General features: G+C 62.9%; 1 protein-coding gene across 2 annotated transcripts in view; it reads left to right on the plus strand.

Moving 5' to 3' along the window:
• The first annotated feature begins 1,143 nt into the window (after positions 1–1,143).
• JPH3 (junctophilin 3) overlaps positions 1,144–17,862 on the plus strand; it is a 73,547-nt gene continuing 56,828 nt past the window's right edge. The window contains exons 1-2 of one of the 2 annotated variants that reach the window (XM_032324949.1): positions 1,144–2,000; positions 6,838–7,253. In XM_032324949.1, the coding sequence (XP_032180840.1) occupies positions 1,619–2,000; positions 6,838–7,103 (648 nt within the window). In that variant the 5' untranslated portion in view covers positions 1,144–1,618 and the 3' untranslated portion in view covers positions 7,104–7,253. Of the gene's footprint in view, positions 2,001–6,837; positions 7,254–17,862 lie in introns of those variants that run through there. The other variant, XM_032324948.1, reaches the window with a different exon arrangement.

The raw sequence follows: 17,862 nt of genomic DNA on the forward strand, positions 1-17,862 counted from the left end.
GGGGCTACCTGTTGGTCAGGGCGCAGGGAAGGGATGGCATTTGGGTGTCTTTATGCCAGGACATGTACATGTGGCCGGACTTTCTATTAATTTATGGGGAGGGGACATTCACCAACTACATGTTTTCTGGGGCGATTGTCCCCCTTCCTGTAGCATGTGGAGCCAAAGCTGCCCACAAGGAAGAAGGATGGATTATTTGTCTTAGGGAAAACCACCTGTGGTCTGCCAAGAGCCTCTCCAGTCCAGCCAGGGACAGGTGTCGCAGACAGGAGCCAGGAGCCAGGGGCGAGGCGCAGGGTGGGAGAGAGGGGTGCCCCGAACGCCCGGGGCCTGCTCTGCCAGGCTTCACCTCGCGGCTCGCTCCCGGGAGGGGGAGGAGAGCGCCTTGGGTGCTGGGCGCCTTCCCGTTACGCAGTTCCTGTCCCTTTAAATCCAAGTCCCGGGAAAGGGGGGGCTGGGGCGACCTGTCTGGACCCCTATTTCCAGGCCTGCCCCATTGAGGGGGGAGCCCGGCGAGGGGAGCGCCGGCTGAGGGGTGCGGGAGGGCGGGCGCCCGGGGTCCCCGCCGCTGTCCTGCGCCCTCCGCCCCGGCGGGGCAGCGCCCCTCTCCAGACTGCCCGCGCGCCCGGGTCAGGGGGCCGGCTCAGGCGCGCGCGGGTCGAGGTGGGGCGGGCGTGCGGGAAGCCCGTGCGGGGGCGAGCGGGTGGGAGTCGCGCACGCAGAGGACCGGGTCGGGGGCGGGTGGGGCGGTGCGCGAGCGGAGGGTCGGGTCGGGGGCGCGCAGGGGGACGCGCGAGGCCGGGGCCCGGGTCGGGGGCGCGCGGGCGCTGGCGGGGAGCGGACCGGGGAGGGGGGCGCGGGCGGGGCGCGGGTCGGGGGCGCGCGGGTCGGGGGCGCGGGTGGGGTGCGGGCGCGCGCCGCGCCGGCCCGAGCGCGCGAGCCGGGCCCCGAGCGCACGCCGCCGCCGCCGCCGCCGCCGCCGCCCGCCCGCCCGCCCCGCCGCATTGCTGCTGCCGCCGCCGCCCGGCCCGGCCCGCGGCCCCCAATATGGTGCAGCCGCCCGCGCCGCCGCCCGTGCCGCCGCCGCCCGCGGGCCCCGCCGCCGCCCTCGGGCGCCCGCAGCGCGGCAGCCGCAGGTGGGGGGCTGCGCCCCGGGCCTGAGCCGCCCGCCGTCCCCGCCCCGGCCTGCGCGGCCAAGCCCGGCGGGCTCGCCTCCGAGGGGCACTTGCCGCTGAGGTGGAGCGTTTGCACCAGACGCTCCTGCTCCTGCCCCCTCCCTCCCCCCCCCCTCCCCTCCCCCTCCCTCCTCCCCTCCGGTCCTGTCTCCAGCGGGAGCGCGAGACGCTGGTCAGGCTCCGCGGCGCAGCTCGGGAACGAATAATCGCCCCCGGCTGACTTGGATTCCGCCGGAGCCGGCGCCGCGGCCGCCGCCGCCCGGGACCCGCTCGCCGTGGTTTTCGCTTTCTCCATTCTTCCTTAAAAAAAAAAAAAAAAAAAAAAAGGCAAAACCAAACCAGCCGGCCAGCCAACCAAGAACCCGGTTTGTTGATCGCCTTGGTTTTTTTTTTTTTTTTTTTTTTTTTCACCGTTTGCGGGATTTGCAGACCGAGTTACATGCATGTCCAGTGGGGGTAGGTTTAATTTTGACGACGGAGGGTCCTACTGTGGAGGCTGGGAGGACGGCAAGGCGCACGGCCATGGCGTCTGCACCGGCCCCAAGGGCCAGGGCGAATACACCGGCTCGTGGAGCCACGGCTTCGAGGTGCTGGGCGTCTACACCTGGCCCAGCGGCAACACGTACCAGGGCACTTGGGCGCAGGGCAAGCGCCACGGCATCGGCCTGGAGAGCAAGGGGAAGTGGGTGTACAAGGGCGAGTGGACGCACGGATTTAAGGGGCGCTACGGGGTGCGGGAGTGCACGGGCAACGGGGCCAAGTACGAAGGCACCTGGAGCAACGGGCTGCAGGACGGCTACGGCACGGAGACCTACTCCGATGGAGGTAGGTGCCGCCGCGGGCCGGGCCGGGCCGGGGCCGCGCGGGCGGGGGAGCCGGCTTCTCTTGCCTCTTCTGTTTACCTCTGGGGAAGTTGAGCTTCTCCCTTCAGTGGGGCCCTGTGCACCTGGAGCATCTCCTGGGGCTTCCTGGAAGCCATAGTTGCCCTGGCTACAGGTTGCCCCACTGCCTGGTGGGGGACAGCACCCCCGTACCAGCTGAAGGGTGTTGGGGGCTTTCCAGGCACAGAACCAGGCCCAGAACCACAGGGCTGAGACCAGAGACTGTTAGTGCATGAGCCGAGCGCAGGCCAGAGACCTGCTGGAAAGGCCAGACTGGGCCCTGCGCCCAGGGCCTCATCTGGGACCCACCAAGGGCAGAGGGGAGCAGGGAGACAGCCCCTTGCCCTTGTTGGTAGAGCTCCGTGGTGCCAGGCCGCCAGGAGTCAGGCCCCAGCTCTGTTCCTTGTTTTGCTGCCGTGCCGAAAGGCCTCCCTTAGTCCTGATCAACCCAAGCCAATGGAAAGGGAGCGATTGGGAGAGGGACACAAACCCAGAGCAACACAACACGGCAATAAACTTCTAGGTGGTTGGACGCGGCTAGCACAGCCAGAGAGGCTGCCGGAGGGAGGGAGGCCCATCTGTTAGCGAGAGCCCAGGAATCTTGCCTTCCAGTGGCTGAATCATTTTCACGGTAGTTCAGGGAATGCTCTGTGCCTCCGTTCCAGCCGCCACATCCAGGGCTGAGCCTGTCCGCCTTCCCTGGCTGCAAGATGGGTTCTGTGCACAGAGCCCTGGCCAGCTGTGCAGCTTCCCCCTTGTCCCGGACACGCCAGTGTCCGAGGCGTGGAGTGTTTACTGTTCCTGGAAGCTAGACCCCAAACAAGCCGGCTCTCCAGATGCCCCCTTCCCCCATCCGGGAGCTTATCCCCAGAGTGGCTCCGTGCTTCCCTCTGGGTAATTTCTCAGGCATGGATGCCTGGGGAAGGCGTGGGGCACGGAACTGACTCGTGTGCTTCTGCCGGGCATGGAAATCGTGAACGTACGTGTGGTCTTCTCCCTGCCTGCCGCCTTAGCGTCTCATGAAGCAGGCACCGAACACCTGCTCCCCGGCCACATCCAGGACTGACGGAGGGCTGGAGAGTAATTATTATTTTGGCTTATGCAACCGAGAGGCAGGGTTCATTACTACTCAAAGGGGAGGAGGCGTGGGGGGGCAGTTAATTATATAATGCTCCTGCCTGTCAAAGCCGTGCCCAGCCTCGTCCCAGGCGGCCTCTTCTGTGCTCTCGTTGTTTTCATGGAGCAGGTTGGAGAGCATCCGTGACCCTGGGGCGCAGGGGCTGGACTGAGCAGACAACCCTCTCTGGGTTTCAGGCCGTGTGTGCGTGCAGGAGTGTGCGCGCGCGCGCGGCGAGGCTCGGGCAGCAGATGTGGGTGGCCGAGGTGGGCGGCTCAGCAGCCGGGCGCTCCCAGCTGGGCTCTTTGGGAGCCTAGGGGTAGTTGTCCCCCTGGGGGCTCTGGCCGTGCGACTCTGAGGATCTGTCTCTCCAGAGGTGTTCCCAGCTGTGCCTGAGCCAGGAAAGCAGCTTTGCGGCCTCCTGTGGGAGCCTGAGGAGAGGAGCCAGGCCCTGTCTCTGTGGATCTCCCCAGAATAGCTAAGAGTGCGAGCTAGCCCTCCAGGCTGCCCACTTTCCCCGAACATCTTGGGCGGCCTGCAGAAATCCGTCCTTCATTCAACAGATACTGCTATGGGCAGGTGCTCTGGGCTCTGGAAAGCAGCGGTGAGCAGAGCAGACAAAAGTCCTGGTCCTCAGCTTCATTTCAGAGGGAAGGGTAGTAATTTCCTCTGTGCTCACTGGGGGAAGACAGGCTCTGATTCGGTAGCTGCCCATGAGTTTAGGGTCTGATGCTTCCTGACGTGGATCAGTGTTCTTGGGTCTCTGTCTCCCATCCAAGTGGCTGCATAGGGTTCTGCTCCCTAAAGCTCCTCACTTAGGTCCTCCCATGGTGCGGGCGGGGGCAGGTCCAGTGTGCAGAGGAGGCCAGAGCCCCCAGCCTGTAGTGGCAGAGTCCTGGTGGGAACGTTGGTTTGTCCCGAGTGCAGCCCCCATTTCCCACAACAGCACCTGTAGGCCAGCCAGGTAGCAGGGCGCCCGGGCCGGCGGCTCCCTCTTGGTTGGCCACGTGGCATGACGGAAAATTGGGATGATCAGACCAGACATCTGGTCAGAAAGGGGCCACCTTTCTGCAGCATGGTCCATGCTTCTCACCAGGAAGGGAGTGACTTGCCCTCCAGCAGTTCATCAGGCAAGCAGAGCCCAAGGGGGGTGTTGCGGCGTGGGTCTGGCTGCCTTCTCCCCGGTTGGCGGGTGGGCGTGGCACCTCATGCCCAGGAAGGGCAGGCGGAGCCTTAACGAGTTCGTCGTCCTGACTCCAGTCCGACTTTTCCTTTGCACGAGGGATGGGAAGATGGGGCAGACATCAGCACAGCTCCTGAACTCCAGCCCAGCTCCCACTGCTGACTTTGGGAAACAGCGATTTTCATGAATAATGCACAAACGGCAAATGTATCCTACATTTGGCTGGAATTGGAATGGACTCCATTTCAACTGGGGCCCCTTCTGCCAACCCCTCCTCCTCCGGGGTTCATCCTCCCCCAAGTGCAAGGCAGGCGTTTTCTACCGAAGTGAGTCGAGTGATTTCCACAGTTGGTCGGTCTGCCGGGGGACCCCTTGGAGATGGTGAGGCCCTGGGGGCGCGGGGCGGGTGGAACACATGCTGTAGTTGCAACTGTTCTGCTGTGTGACCTTGGGCGAGTTCCTTAACATCTCTGAGCTTTTGTCTCTTGGTGCCTACAAAGGGCTGATAAGATCTGTAAAGTAAGTGGAGATTGATTGAGGTGTGTGCACGGCTGTGCTGGGCTTACAGTAAGCTCTTGTGGCCACGTATCGCTCTAATGCTCTCACACGACACCTGGAGCGAGTGCCACTTATCATGGTCATTGCTGAACCAAGAGCCAGGTGTGGTCGCGGTCATAATGATGCTAAAGGGCAACGTTAAATGCTGAACGCGGGCCGGACGCGGGGCAAGTGTTTGCATGCATTCTAGCCCTAATTCCTCTGCGGGGTTGGTTTCCTCCTTCCCTCCTGTCTCACACTGGGCAGCAGAGGCTCGGAGAGGGCAGACGGCTCAGCGGGTGGGTTGTTGGGCAGCACCAGGATTCGCGCTCAGGACAGTGATTCCAGAACCCCTGCTTTTGTGTGGCACACGTTCTCAGACTCCCTTGTGCAAAACTACCTCCTCGTTCCTTCCTCTTCCTCCGCACCCCGCTTCCCCTCCGGGTGCAGCAGCCTGGAGCTGTCGGCAGAGGCACAGCTGAGCTCCCAGGGGTCTCCTCCATCCCGCCCGGGTGCGCGCGTCCCCTTCTGCGTGCGCCGGAGCCCTGAGCTCGGCCAGACAGGTAAATAGTTCCTCCTGCGGCCATGTCTGCAGGACCCCCTGGGACCAGCGTTCCCCCCACGAATAAACCCTCCCACAGCCTGAGAGATGTGAGTCATCTCACACACCAGGCCTCCCCCCTCAAATGCAGATTCCGTTCACTGGCCCAGATCCCTCGGCCCACACAAATCACACACGCCCACGGTTAAAATTCCAGGCCCTCTGCGCCTGTGCGCACACACACGCACAATACACCTGTCACCCAGAGATGTTTCCACCCCGTCCCCCAAAACACAGCCACGTGTACCCTCCAGATCCCTCCCAGTGCGCCTGCTCCCCAGAAGCAGGAATCCCTGGGAAGGGAGAGCGCCAGCCTTCCAGGAGGGCTCAGGTTGCAGAGGGGGCAGTGATGCGTTGTTTCCACTTTAAACAGGAGTTTATACCCTCGGTGCCCCTGTTGCTGGGGAAGCAGCCCTCATCCAAACAAAATAAAGGGCCAGGGGGCTTATTTTTGATACTAGACCATGAATATGCGAAAACAAACTTAAAAAAAAAGAAAGAAAGAAAGAAAGAAAGAAAGAAATCCAAATGCCCAGGTTAGGAAGGAAGGAAGCAGGTTCACGGACACGGGCCACGACGACGTAGGCCACTGGGGATTCGTTTCAGAAACAAAAGCAGCTCTCAGCCGCCAGAGATAAAAGCCTGTCCTCACAGATTCTGGTTCAGCCACTTTGGCAAGGGAAGAGGCTCCGGGAGGTGAAAGGCAGAAGAAAAAGCACATAACTAGTTCTTTGTTGCCAGTAATAGCTGAGAAAGAGTGTTACCGCACGCGCCCCTCACCCAACACAGCCCTGGAGCGAAGTGGGTGCTTTAGATCAGGAGCCCCACTGCACGCTGGTGAGGAGGAGGGTCAGCACCCTCCGGAAATAGCCCCGCCGCCGCCGCGGAGTTCGCGAGAAGCCCTGGCTGACGGCGACAGTCCGCCCAGCTGACCGAGGGAAGAGGGGGCACAGCCCAGAAGACAGAGAGTGCCGGTGGCTGCTGGGGGAAAGCCAGGAAGCTCTGCTGCTGTTCCTGGAGGCTCACTGGCCTCTTCGCTTTCCGCCAGGCCTGCACAACTCCACAGTCAAGTGGCCGTGGTCTCTGAGCTGACAGGGTAGCCAGCCCAGCGTCACAGTGACAAAAGACGTGTGGGTCCGTGGGATCTCGAGGGGACAATGTTTGTTTGGACTTCCCACCGTGGTCACCCCTCTTAGATCAGCCACTGCCCCAGTTTAGGGTTTCCTGCCTCCTGCGAGGCACATGGTGGGTGGGTGAGCGCCGCCCTGGGTCCTGGCTTTGCCTCCGACTGGCTCTGTGCGTCCCACCAGGGGTTCTCTTGGACTCTCTGTGTCTTCCTTTAGGACAGAGGAGCGGCGGGTCCCTTCAGCACCGTGGAGAGCGCCACACGCCCGGCTGGCTCCGCTTCCTTCTCTCGGGACAACCCCTTGCAGCCAAGACCTTCCTGGCCAGTGACCCCCACCTGGCTCTGACCCATCCAGTACCCTCGGCCATGAGAAGTTTTTCTGTCCCTGCCCGTCTCAGGTTGGGTGCGCCTCTGTGCTCGCGGGGCGTGCAGGGGCTATGCCGAGGCTGGCGAGGGAATGACGCTGCCTGTGACAGCCAATGAGAGGCCACCTTCCTCCTCAAGCCAGAACCCGTGGGTTCCTCCTCTAGACCCACCCGTGGCTGCTGGCCACACGTGGCCTTTCCAATTTGAATCCGAATGAATTTCGAGGAAATAAAACATAGATAATCAGAGTTTGCCTCTCACTAGCCGTATTTCAGGGGCTCGATGGCCTCATGGGATGCGTGGACGGTGTAGAGATAGAACACGTCCCCCATCACAGAAGGCTCTGCTGGAGCGTGAGCCTCTTGTGGGGAGGCACGGGCGTGCAGGGCCTGTGGTGGCGCCGGCATGCTGTTTGTGGAATGAACCAAGGCCGTGCCTCCCCACCATCTCGCCGCATGTCACCTCATTGCAAGCCCCTGCAGCGGGCATGGGGAGCTAAAAGGAGCGTTTTCCCGGAGACTGTCCTGCAGTGGGGCCAGCCTCGCTCCCTCTTCTCTGACAGCATCGCGGTGACAGGTCCCCAGTGGGTTTCGCTCTGCTCCTGGCTCCGTCCTTACTCGTAAGACGCTCTGCCATTGTTCCGTGAGCGAGGTGGATGGCATAGAACAAAGGGGACCTGTTCCGACGGTGTGCTGACGTCCCGAGTGTGCGGTGCCGTTGTGGCCAGAGGACGTGGCGGGAGCACTGTGGAAAGCGTTCGCGGCAAAGCGCTGGGAAGAAGCCGAAAAACAAGCGGCCGTTCCTCTACCGGCTTTGTAACTCTCTTTGCTCTTACGGCTGCTCTGGCTTGACGAGTCCAGTCGCCGAGATGCATTTCCTGAACCCTCTGCTATGCTGGAGAGGGAAAGCCACAGAGCCCAGGGCGGCCTTTAGGAAGTTGACCTGGGATTACTTGCTGACCCTCCTGCATCCGTGAGGCTGCTGTCCCAGAACCCTAGAGACGGGAGGCTTCTAAACAGCCGTGTGTATCTCTCCTAGCTCCGGGGGCTGGGAAATTCGAGATCAAGGGGCGGGCAGGTTGGTGTTTGGTGAGGGCCTGTTTCTGGGGTGCAGACTGCCAACCTCCCTGTGTCCTCACGTGGGGAAAAGGGCCGGAGGAGCCCTCGGGGTCTCCTTTATCGGGCACTAATCCCATGCCTAGGGCCCGACCCTCACAGACATTCAGTTGCTAGCACGAGGAATACGGTATGTAGTTAGCAGCGATGTCGAAGACACGAGATGACGTGATTTCTACCAAAAAGTCTGGAAGTGTAACTAAAATGTGTAAAATAACCAAGGGGTTTCTCACGCCAGAGTTTGGGGACTCTGGGGGAACCACCGCAGGGGAGGGGTCTGAGAAAGGAAGGGGGGTTGCGTGTGTCCTTGAGAGCAGCAGAAGGGCATCCCAGGGGAGGGGGACCACTGGGCTCAGGCTAAATCATGGCGGGTTGGGCTCTAGGCTCTGAGACTGGGGTGCTGACTCTGCAGGAGGCGTGTCCTCGTAGTGGAGTCATAATACTCTTTCCATGTGCCGGCCCCCACCTTCCTGGGTGTCCGGAGGTCTCCCTGGTGCTCCTGGAGGCCTCGGGAAGGACCCAGGGTCCTCTGTGCCCCTGGGGGAGCAGGGGTTGGGCAGGATGCTGGCCCCCACTGTTGTTCCTCGAGGTCAGTGCTTTGCAAACTTGACTGTGCGTCAGAATCGCCTGGAAGGTGCCGAAAGCACATTTGCTGGTCTCTCCCTTGAGTTTCTGGCCTGAGATCCTGCCTGATAATGTGCGTTTCCAACACGTTTCAGTTGGCGCCGCTGCGGCTGGCCTGGGGACCCCCCCTCTAGAAGCATGGCTCTGGGCTGGGGCTTCTTTTTTCTTTTTTTTCAAATTCGGTTAATTAACACGGGGTGTTTTATTAGTTTCAGAGTTAGAGTTTCGTGACTCATCAGCTGCGTGGAAGGCCCAGTGCTCATGCGTCCCGTGCCCTCCTGAGTGCCCACCCCCCGCACCTGCCCTCGGTTAGTTTCCTGGAGTTAAGAGTCTCCTATTCCTGGAGTTAAGAGTCTCTTATGATTTCCTCTTATTTTTCCCTCCCTTCCCCTGTGTTCATCTGTCTTGTCTCTTAAATTGCACACATGAGTGAGATCATGAGGATTGACTTCGCGCAGCATAATAGCCTCTAGTTCCAACCACGTCCTTGCAAATGGCAAGATTTCTTCCTTTCTGATGGCTGAGTGGTTTTCCATGGTCTATATGGGCCACATCTTCTTGAGCCATCTGTCTGCTGATGGACATCTGGGCTCTTTGCACAGTTTGGCTGCTGTGGACATCGCTGCTGTAAACACTGGGGTGCACGTGCCCCTTCGGGTCACTGTGTTTGTATCCTTTGGGTTAAGTATCTTGTAGCACAATTGCTGGGCCGTAGGGTAGCTCTATTTTCAACTTTCTAAGGAACCTCCGTACTGTCTTCCAGAGTGGCTGTAAGGCTGGTGCTTCCTTTATTTTTTTTTTTTTAAGATTTTATTTATGTATTTGAGAGAGAGCGCGAGAAAGCATGAGAGGGAGAAGGTCAGAGGGAGAAGCGGACTCCCCATAGAGCCGGGAACCCGACGGGACTCGATCCCGGGACTCCGGGATCATGACCTGAGCAGAAGGCAGTCGTCCAACCAACTGAGCCACCCGGGCGCCCAAGTGTGGGGCTTCTTAACGCCAGCCGTACAGCAGAGCCACTGAGGCTGGTTCCCTGGGGAGACCGTTAGACATGCAGAATCCCAGCACCGTCCCCTCAGCCCCAGCCCAGGGGCCTCCAGGGCTGGAAGCCCATGTTTGCGAGATGGCCGGGTGGCTCGAATGGAGGACCTAGTGCACTAGTCCCAACCTCGGCAGCACGTGGAGTCGTCTGGCTGCGTTGGGAAATGCTGATGCCCGGGTCCCACCCGGAGACGCTGACTGAGCTGGTCCGGGTGCAGCCTGGGCATCGGGATTCTTCAGCAACTGTCCCGGTGATCCTGATGTAGAGCTGAGGCGGAGGGCTACTCTCCGGGGGCGTCGCTGAGAGACTGGCTCGGAAGACATGGCTGGAAGGCAGGGCGGCCCCTGACCCGGGTCCCCGATACAAGCCGACGGGGCTGAGCCGCTGCTCTGGACGGTTCTTCAAACGCCGGGTCTGGTGGCTCCTGGAGGAGGTGCTGGGCTTCATTTAGAGTCCAGCAGCCTTGCAGATTCCCCAGCACGTGCCGATGCCCGGCAGGGAGAGCTGCTGTGTGTGCGCGGCGCCTCCTTGCCTCCGCCTCTGCCTCCGCCTTCCTTACAGGGCGCCGGCCCCCGGGTTTACGGCCCCACCAAGATCCAGAGCAGTCTCTCGGGATCCCACAAGGCCTGTGTCTGTGTGAGGGCCCTGGGGTCAGGACGAGGACACGACCGTGTCTTACAGACCCCAGTTTGAAAGTGCGCCAAACAGACACGGGCCCCTGGAGTCCCCAAGCCGCGGGACGGCTCTGAAGGAAGGACACGACCACGTGTGAACAAACGTCTGCCTCGTTCCGGGTTCTGGCCGGCGCGCTTTGCCATAGACCTTGTTCCTTTTGGTCCTTAAAGCTGTGCTTGGGGGAGGCACGCTCTCCCATGTCTGAGGCTTGTGCTCACAGCCTGGGGCAGCTTGGTGAGGCCACGGGGCTGCTGGGCTGTGGGGCCGGCCTAGTGCCGTCTGCAGTACCCAGGGGGGCAGGGGCTCCGCCTGGTGGACACTGGTCTTGGCCACCCCCTTGCTGTACAGTTGAGGCAGCAGAGGACCAGGGAGGTGCCCAGGTCTGGTAGTAACAGAGAGGCAGGGGAGGGGGGCCTGGCCTCCCGAAGCCGGGCTTTCCGCGGCAGTGCGTAAACTCATGGTTTCTTCCAGGCTCCTCCGAGAGTGTAGGGGAGCCGCGGGTCCTCTCCCAGGAATATGCAGGTTCCTGCACACGTGAGACATTTTGTGGGTACCTGTGGGTGTTCACAGACTCCCCAAGACTTGTCCGTGGACCCCAGGATAGGAACCGTCCCATTCTCCATGGCGGCCCAGGCTCGCGGTGCGCAGCAAGTGGGAAACGGGAGGAGGCCAGAGCCAGCGGCCTCCTACAGCCCGTGAGTCCGGAGCAAGGGCCCGGCCTTCCCTTCCTCCTCTGCCATGAACGCAGCCCTCCCCGCGTCGAGGCCCCAGGGCCCTCAGCTGCTCCCACAGGACTCCCCGGTCTGCCCCCCCAGACCGCATTTGACCCCCAAAACTTCTTCATCCTCGTGCTCCCCACCAGTCCAGCAACACTCGAGCCTCAGCGAGCATCTGGCCACGAGATGGGAGCTGCCTGTGCCTTCTTCCGTTCCGTCGGCCTGGGCGGAAGGCAGGTCTCCCCCGTTCTGGAGGGGAAAACTGAGGCCCAGGGAGGCCAAGGACACGGGGATGCTGGTTGAGGGTCCCTGTGTTCTGCTCGTGTCTGCTCCTGACCTCCCACCGTGGGCTGGCGGGACAGGCTCCCCAGGGAATCTAGCAGAGGGCACGCCTCTGGGGCTGTCTGGGGCAGGGACCCTGGGGCCCACACCTGAGAAGCCCCTGTCCCTCCCTCTTGGCCTCTGCCTCGGGTGAGGACCATTAAGGGGAAAAGAGACCTCTTCGGAGACCCCCGAAGGTGGCAGAGGGGTGGTCTCACTGTAGGGAGCCCGGGAGGGATTTCCTGTGGGGAGAGTTTCAAGTCCTAAGGGAGGCTCGGGCAGGGGCTTCCATGGGAGGCACACACTGCAGACCAGTGCCGGCTCTCTCGGAGGCTGGCTGCAGACGCCAAGGTGAGGGGCTGTGAGCTGGTGCCCCGCTGCCCCCCTGGGGGCCGTGCACGACATTCCTGTGCCCCCCCACCCGCCCCGCTGTTTGCTTGCTTCCTGGTGAGTTCAAAGGCCCGGCTGTCTGTGGCTAGCTCTGGGGAGCAAAGGCAAGAGCTGGATGCATTTCAATGAGGCTAGTGTGGGGAGACCGGACCCTCGGAGGCTCCGAGCCCTCTGGGCACACCTGCTCCTGGGAGGGTCCCTTCGAGGTGGATTGGAGGCTGGGGCCGGGAGGGTGGCGGGCATGGCAGAGACTGGTGGTCCCTCCCTGGGACCCGCAGCATGGAGAGCTGCGGAGATCCTGGCTGGCCGATGCGTGGACGAGCGGACGGCCAGCGGCGTGGAGAGCAGGAGAAAGGGCGCGCGGAGGCCCCGAGGAGGCCAGAGCCGGTGTGGCTCGTTAGAGGCCAGAGGGTGAGCTCGAGGGGGTGGGGGTCTGAGCGCAGCTTCCCGGCCCCCGGAGGGCAGGGCACAGAAGGATTCAAGCGCGGCAGCCTCGTCGGCTGGTGTTCGTGTTTTTGTGATTGAGTTTGAATTCCGAGCTGCTTGTAGACTGACCCGCGGTGGTGACACACGCGGGGGCCTCCCCTGTGCTCTCCAGGCAGTCTCTCCGCGGGAAGCCCTGACGCAAGGACCGCACGGGCTGCGGCCGGGCTGTCCACGGAGACACAGAGCGTTCCATCAGCCGGGAGCCCCAGCCGCCCTGCCCAGCCACGCCGCGCTCGCGCCCCTCCGCGACACCCGCTCCGTGGCTCTCCCTACTGGCGCTCATTTCCAGAATGCTCTATCCATGGGATCGTACGGGGTGCCACCTTTCGGGACTGGCTTTTTTCGCTCCCTCTGGTTCTCTGGAGAGCCACCCAGGGCGTGTGTGCTTCCACACTCCGTCCCTTTTTCCTGCTGCAGACCAGGGTCCTGCGGTGTGCGTGTGCGTGGACCGCGGCTTGTGTGACCACGTGCCATCAAAACCCACGAGCCGTCGAGAGGCCGCGATGAGTCCCACCCCTGCAGACTTGCACGGAGAGGCCGTTAGGTGAACGTGAGCCTTCGTGTCCCTGGGAGACACGCCGAGGAGCGTGGCTGTTGGACCGTTGCCGTGTGTGTGTGTGTGTGTGTGTGTGTGTTTGGGTCATCACGTTGGTTGTTGGGTGGGGATGGAATTGGGGGCCAGGGTGGAAGCTGGGGACCCCTGGGAGGGCGCTGGTGTCGGGGGAGGGGAGATGATGGCCCGGGTCTGGGGGGGGGCAGTGCGTCGGGGAGACACAGAGCCCTGAGGGTTGGCCATGGGCTGCGCAGGCGGGCGGAGCCGGGACAGCCAGCTCCCAGGTCAGGGCCGACCTCCTGTTTCAGAGAGGGCTCCGAGGGCGGGGGGTGTGCGGTGGGAGAGCCTGGAGGCAGCCGGTGAGGGTGGAGCGCGCTGGGACAAGGTGGCTCTGATCGAGGTGGGGTACCGTCCACGGGGAGGCGGCAGGACGTCGGGAGGGGCCAGACGAAGGGAAGAAGCTCCAGGACTCAGAACTTGTGGGGAGAGGGAGGGTGACCGGGGCGGCGGACGTAGCCAGGCAGGCGGAGGGGGAGGGCGCTCCTGGGGGTGGGGGCAGGGAAGACAGCAGGGACAAAGCCGGCCCGGGATTCAGCCCCAGGTTCCCCTTCTCGTCCGGGAGGCCTCCTTACCATCCCTGCACGCCCCGAGGCCAGGAGCGGGCGGCTGTGCCCTTTCGAAGACGAGCAAGGCACGGTTGGGGGACGCGGGGACCTGCCCACGCCCCTTGCACAGCAGCAAGGGAATTGCACGACATAGGTCCCGAGCCCCGCCGGAGGGTCCCGCAGGCAAAGGTTTCTGCGCATCCCCTGGTCTCCCCCTTGGGCTTCCTGTCCCAGACAGGTAGTTCCGTGTCGCGCCGGCACCAGGAGGGGACAGACAGTCGTGCAGTGACATGGATTTGATATCATCCTTGTGCAGGTACAAGTGACCGGTCACAAAGGTTGCCTGCGGAAGTATACACTTCAGCGGTGTCTAGTCTGTCACCCCCTAATTTTAGAACATTTTTCTCCCCTGAGAAAGAGACCCCGCCTGCGCTGAGTCCCGCCCTGGGCTACCCTGACCTGCTTTCTGTCTCGGGAGCGGCTGGGCCTGGACACTTGGTGTGGACGGGCGTCTCCCTGAGGACTGGCCAGGCCGGTCTGTCCACGTGTCCGTGGGCCGCGCACATGTCTTTGGAGACGTATCTGTTCAGATCCTTGCCCGCTTTAAAGTTGGGTTATTTGTTTTTCTGTTGTTGAGTTGTCAATTTTTAAAAAATACATTGTAAATAGTGACTTGATGTCCAGTGCTTGACCCCTCCCCCGGGATCCCGTGTGGCCGCTGCCTGCCCCAGGGCACAGTGGATTCCTTGAAATAAGCTCAATGCCTTTGTCTTGCCCCAGAACACCGAGCGTGGCACCAGGCACACAGTAGGGCTTCAGCTGATGTTGACTTGACGGACGCAGGACCACCGCCCACGGGCGAGGCGGTCGGGATGCTGTGCGGGCCGTGCGGTGGGGGCTCGGAGGGGTCTGCTTCCCCCGCCGGGGAGAACAGCCGCGGTGTCTGCCCACGGGCGTTTAGTGAGCGCTGACTGTGTGCCTGGCCATGAGCCGGCCCCGGCACGAGGGGACCGTGCCCGTGCGTCTGTTACATGACTCCCCGTTCCTGCTGACGGGATGGAAGGAACGGGGCCAGGGGAGACAGGAGAGACAGCAGGTGTGAGACAGCCTGCGGAGGAAGGGCTTTCCCCCGGAGATGGTGGGGAGAGGTGGGCAGGCTGGGGGGTCCCCGGTGCTCCAGGAGGAGGGTTTGTAAGCGTGCGCGGGCCGAGGAGCGCGGGGAGCCAGCGTGGCTGTGTCCTGCAGCCCCGTGTCGAGGCTTTGGGCCGTCCCTGGCCATGGAGGCTGCAGCCGAACCCTTCGGGTCTGCCCAGAGCCAAAACCCTGGAAACCTGTAAACCCGCTGGGGACGGAGGGCCTGGCCTGGTTGCTCTCCTGCACGCCACGCCACCCGGACAGCGTGGGGTCGAGCGGCTGCGTCTGCGGGGCAGGGCCCCGTCTGGAGGAAGTGACCTGCGGATCCCCGAGAGAGTGCGGCAGGAAGAGAGCGGAGGTCAAGGTTTCCTTGGGACTGGACGCGGGCCTGGAGACCGTGGCCACGAAGTGTCCACCAGCGCGGAGTGTCCTGTCAGCCGGAGGCCGGGGCTGGGGGGAGAGGCGGGCAGGAGTGCGCCGGTCCGGGGTGCGGCGGACGTTAGCGGACAGACAGGGAGGAGGAAGGAAAGGCAGGAGAGACCAGGAGAGGGGGAGACAGAGATGGGGAGGGAGACCGAGAGGCCGCAGGGGTCAGCACCGGGGCTTCCAAGTGCCCTCCTGCACCGCCGCCCCTCGGGAGGCCCGGCAGACCCCTGCCTGCAGGCCTCCACCCATGGCGGCCGGAGGAGCTCCTGTAGGAACATCCAGAACCCCCTCGGGGGTGTCGAGGCCCTCCAGCCGGGGCACCCAGGAGTCGTCCGCCCTGAGGTGGGAAGGTCTGGTTTATTCCTCGATGCGGGAATTCCTGCGGGAACCCTGGAGGGGGGAGTCGTCTGGCCTGTGGTGGAGCCGGGCTTTGCAGGGGTGGTTCGGTGCGGGTCTGAGCGTGCGGCCGGGCTTTGCGGGGTTCACTCTGCTCTTCCTCTGGTAGCCTCAGGGACTCTGGCTGGTGGCTGAGGAAGGAGTTTCAGGAAAACCCAACGTCCAGGGCCTGTCCTCCTGGACTGGGACAGGCGTCCGGAAGGAGTCATCACGGGGGTGTAGGTGACGGGCTGTGTGCTGGCCGCCGGCCGGCCGGGCCCCTGCTGCCCCTCCCTCTGCTCTCCCGGTCTGCCCTCGGAGCTGCTCTGTCCGGAGACGCCTGTGCAGCCCCCCGTATCCCTCCTTGCTCTGGGCAGCAGCGTCCCGGGGGCACAAGGACACACTGCTGGCTGCGCCTCCCCAGGCCCGGCACGGACTTGGAGCTGGTGTTCATGGGGGTTGCAGGGGCAGGCAGGGACCGGAGCCCTGTGTGTCCTTGGCCTGGGCCACCCTTGGCCGGCCACGCTAGCATCCAGCAGGATAGGTGTGAGGTTCGTCCCGAACTGTCGGGCCCTGCTCTGGGGGGCTGGCCGGGGGGGTAATGCTACCCCAGGACATTGGCAGCTGCTCTCAGTGCTGTTTCCGTCGCTGACAGAATCACGGCTTTGGCGACCGACTGCCGTGCTTTGCTGCCCGTCTACACCTCGGGTCGAGGCTAGCAAAGAAAGGATCTGCGTTCCTTCTGCACAACCCCGGGTCTACGTGTTCCACAGTTCTTGCAACATGGCTCTCCACACGGGTCCATCCATGGAGCCCCTGAGGGTCTGCACACCCCAGACTGGGGGCCTCCGCTCCCACCTCCTACTGTCCCTCGGGAACGGATCTCATGTCTGAAATCCGACTGTCCCCCTCTGTGTCCCGACGGGGATCCTGACCCGGGCGCTCGACACTGCACAGGCCGTGGGGGTCCCTTGGGCTGCGGAGCGGGAGCCCCCCAGGGTGCCCGGGAATCGAGATTGGGGAGGGTTGTTACTTGACGGTTCTGGGACGTGGAGGTGTGTTCCCACGGGCAAGGATGGACCCCCAGGAAGGCTGCCTCCTCCTCACACCGGGGCCGCTCTTTGCTGGGTGCAGTCGGTGCAGACAGACCCCACGGGGCACACGCCACACCCGCTGCGGACGCACAAGTCGGGGATTCCTGGTGGGTCAAGAGTCGCACACTTCGCCATCGTCGGCTTTAGGGCCTTTCGTGGCCGCAGAAGGGAAACCCTGTACCCAGCTGTCCTCTCCCTAGCCCCCACCCCCGGCCCCTTCACAGCCACCGAATCTTCTCTCTGTCCCTGGGTTTGCCAGTCCTGGACCTTTCATGTACAGGCGCCACAGCCCCTTATAGTCCCCTCCGTCCGTCCATGCGGCCACACGTGCCAGAGCTCTGTTCCCTCTACGACTTGCCGGCGTTCCAGGCGCGGACAGGCCGCCGCCGGCTCCCCCAGTCAGCCGCGGGCTGAAGGGCGCAGGTGTCTTGGGACGGGCGTTTTCTTCTCTCTCGGGGGTGCACCGAAGCACGGAGCTGCCGGGTCATGGGTGACTCCGGGTTTCATTGTTGGGGGAACTGCCAGACTGTTTCCCAAAGTGTCTGTACCACGGTACATTTCCACTCAGCCTAGTTTTAAAAAGAATGTTCTGGAAGATCAGAAGTCCTTACCGGCATCCCCCCCCACCCCAGGGGATGAGGAATGGATTTCTTTCTGGACATGGCGAAGTCTGTGTTTGGAGAAAACCCTAACAGGGCTGGAGATGGCGGCTGTGCAGGACACGGGGTGGGGGGGCACTCGCTGTCCCCTGCACGTGGTCCCCACCACAGTCCTGCCCCTCGGCCCCCACCCGAAGCCCTGCTCTCCGCCTCCTCCTGCCGGTCGTGTTCCCGTCATGTGTCTCTGTCCCTCTAAATCCCAGATCCAAGAGGTTCTTTGCTCTCTGCGTGGTCTCTGCCCAGCTGCTGGACGGTTCTCTGCAGGCAGAGGTGAATGTGTGGTCACGTGGAGTGGGGGTCTTCTCCCCATGCTGCAGAAGATGGAGGCTTCGGTGTGGGGAGGGGGACAGAGGAAGCCCCCTAGCTAAGCAGTGACCGTGATCCCGCTCTCCACGGAGAGGTCTGGGGAGAGGAAATGACATTGACGTGCAAGCTAGTCCCTGTGACCAGACCACCGACCACCGAGGAGCCCTCTGTTGTTCTCTGGGATGGCAGACTCTGGGAACCCGCATAAAGGTGACAGAGTTCTGGGGGACCCCCAAGAAGATGGCAGGGACCTGGGGGTTCACCCTGGGATGATAACAGGCACAGGGGCCTCTGGGGGCCGTGGCCATCGGGGGCCCCGTGGGGCCATGGCAGATACAGGGGCCTCTGGGGGCCG

Source organism: Mustela erminea, chromosome 19, assembly GCF_009829155.1.
Source record: "Mustela erminea isolate mMusErm1 chromosome 19, mMusErm1.Pri, whole genome shotgun sequence".
Classification (NCBI taxonomy): Eukaryota; Metazoa; Chordata; class Mammalia; order Carnivora; family Mustelidae; genus Mustela; species Mustela erminea.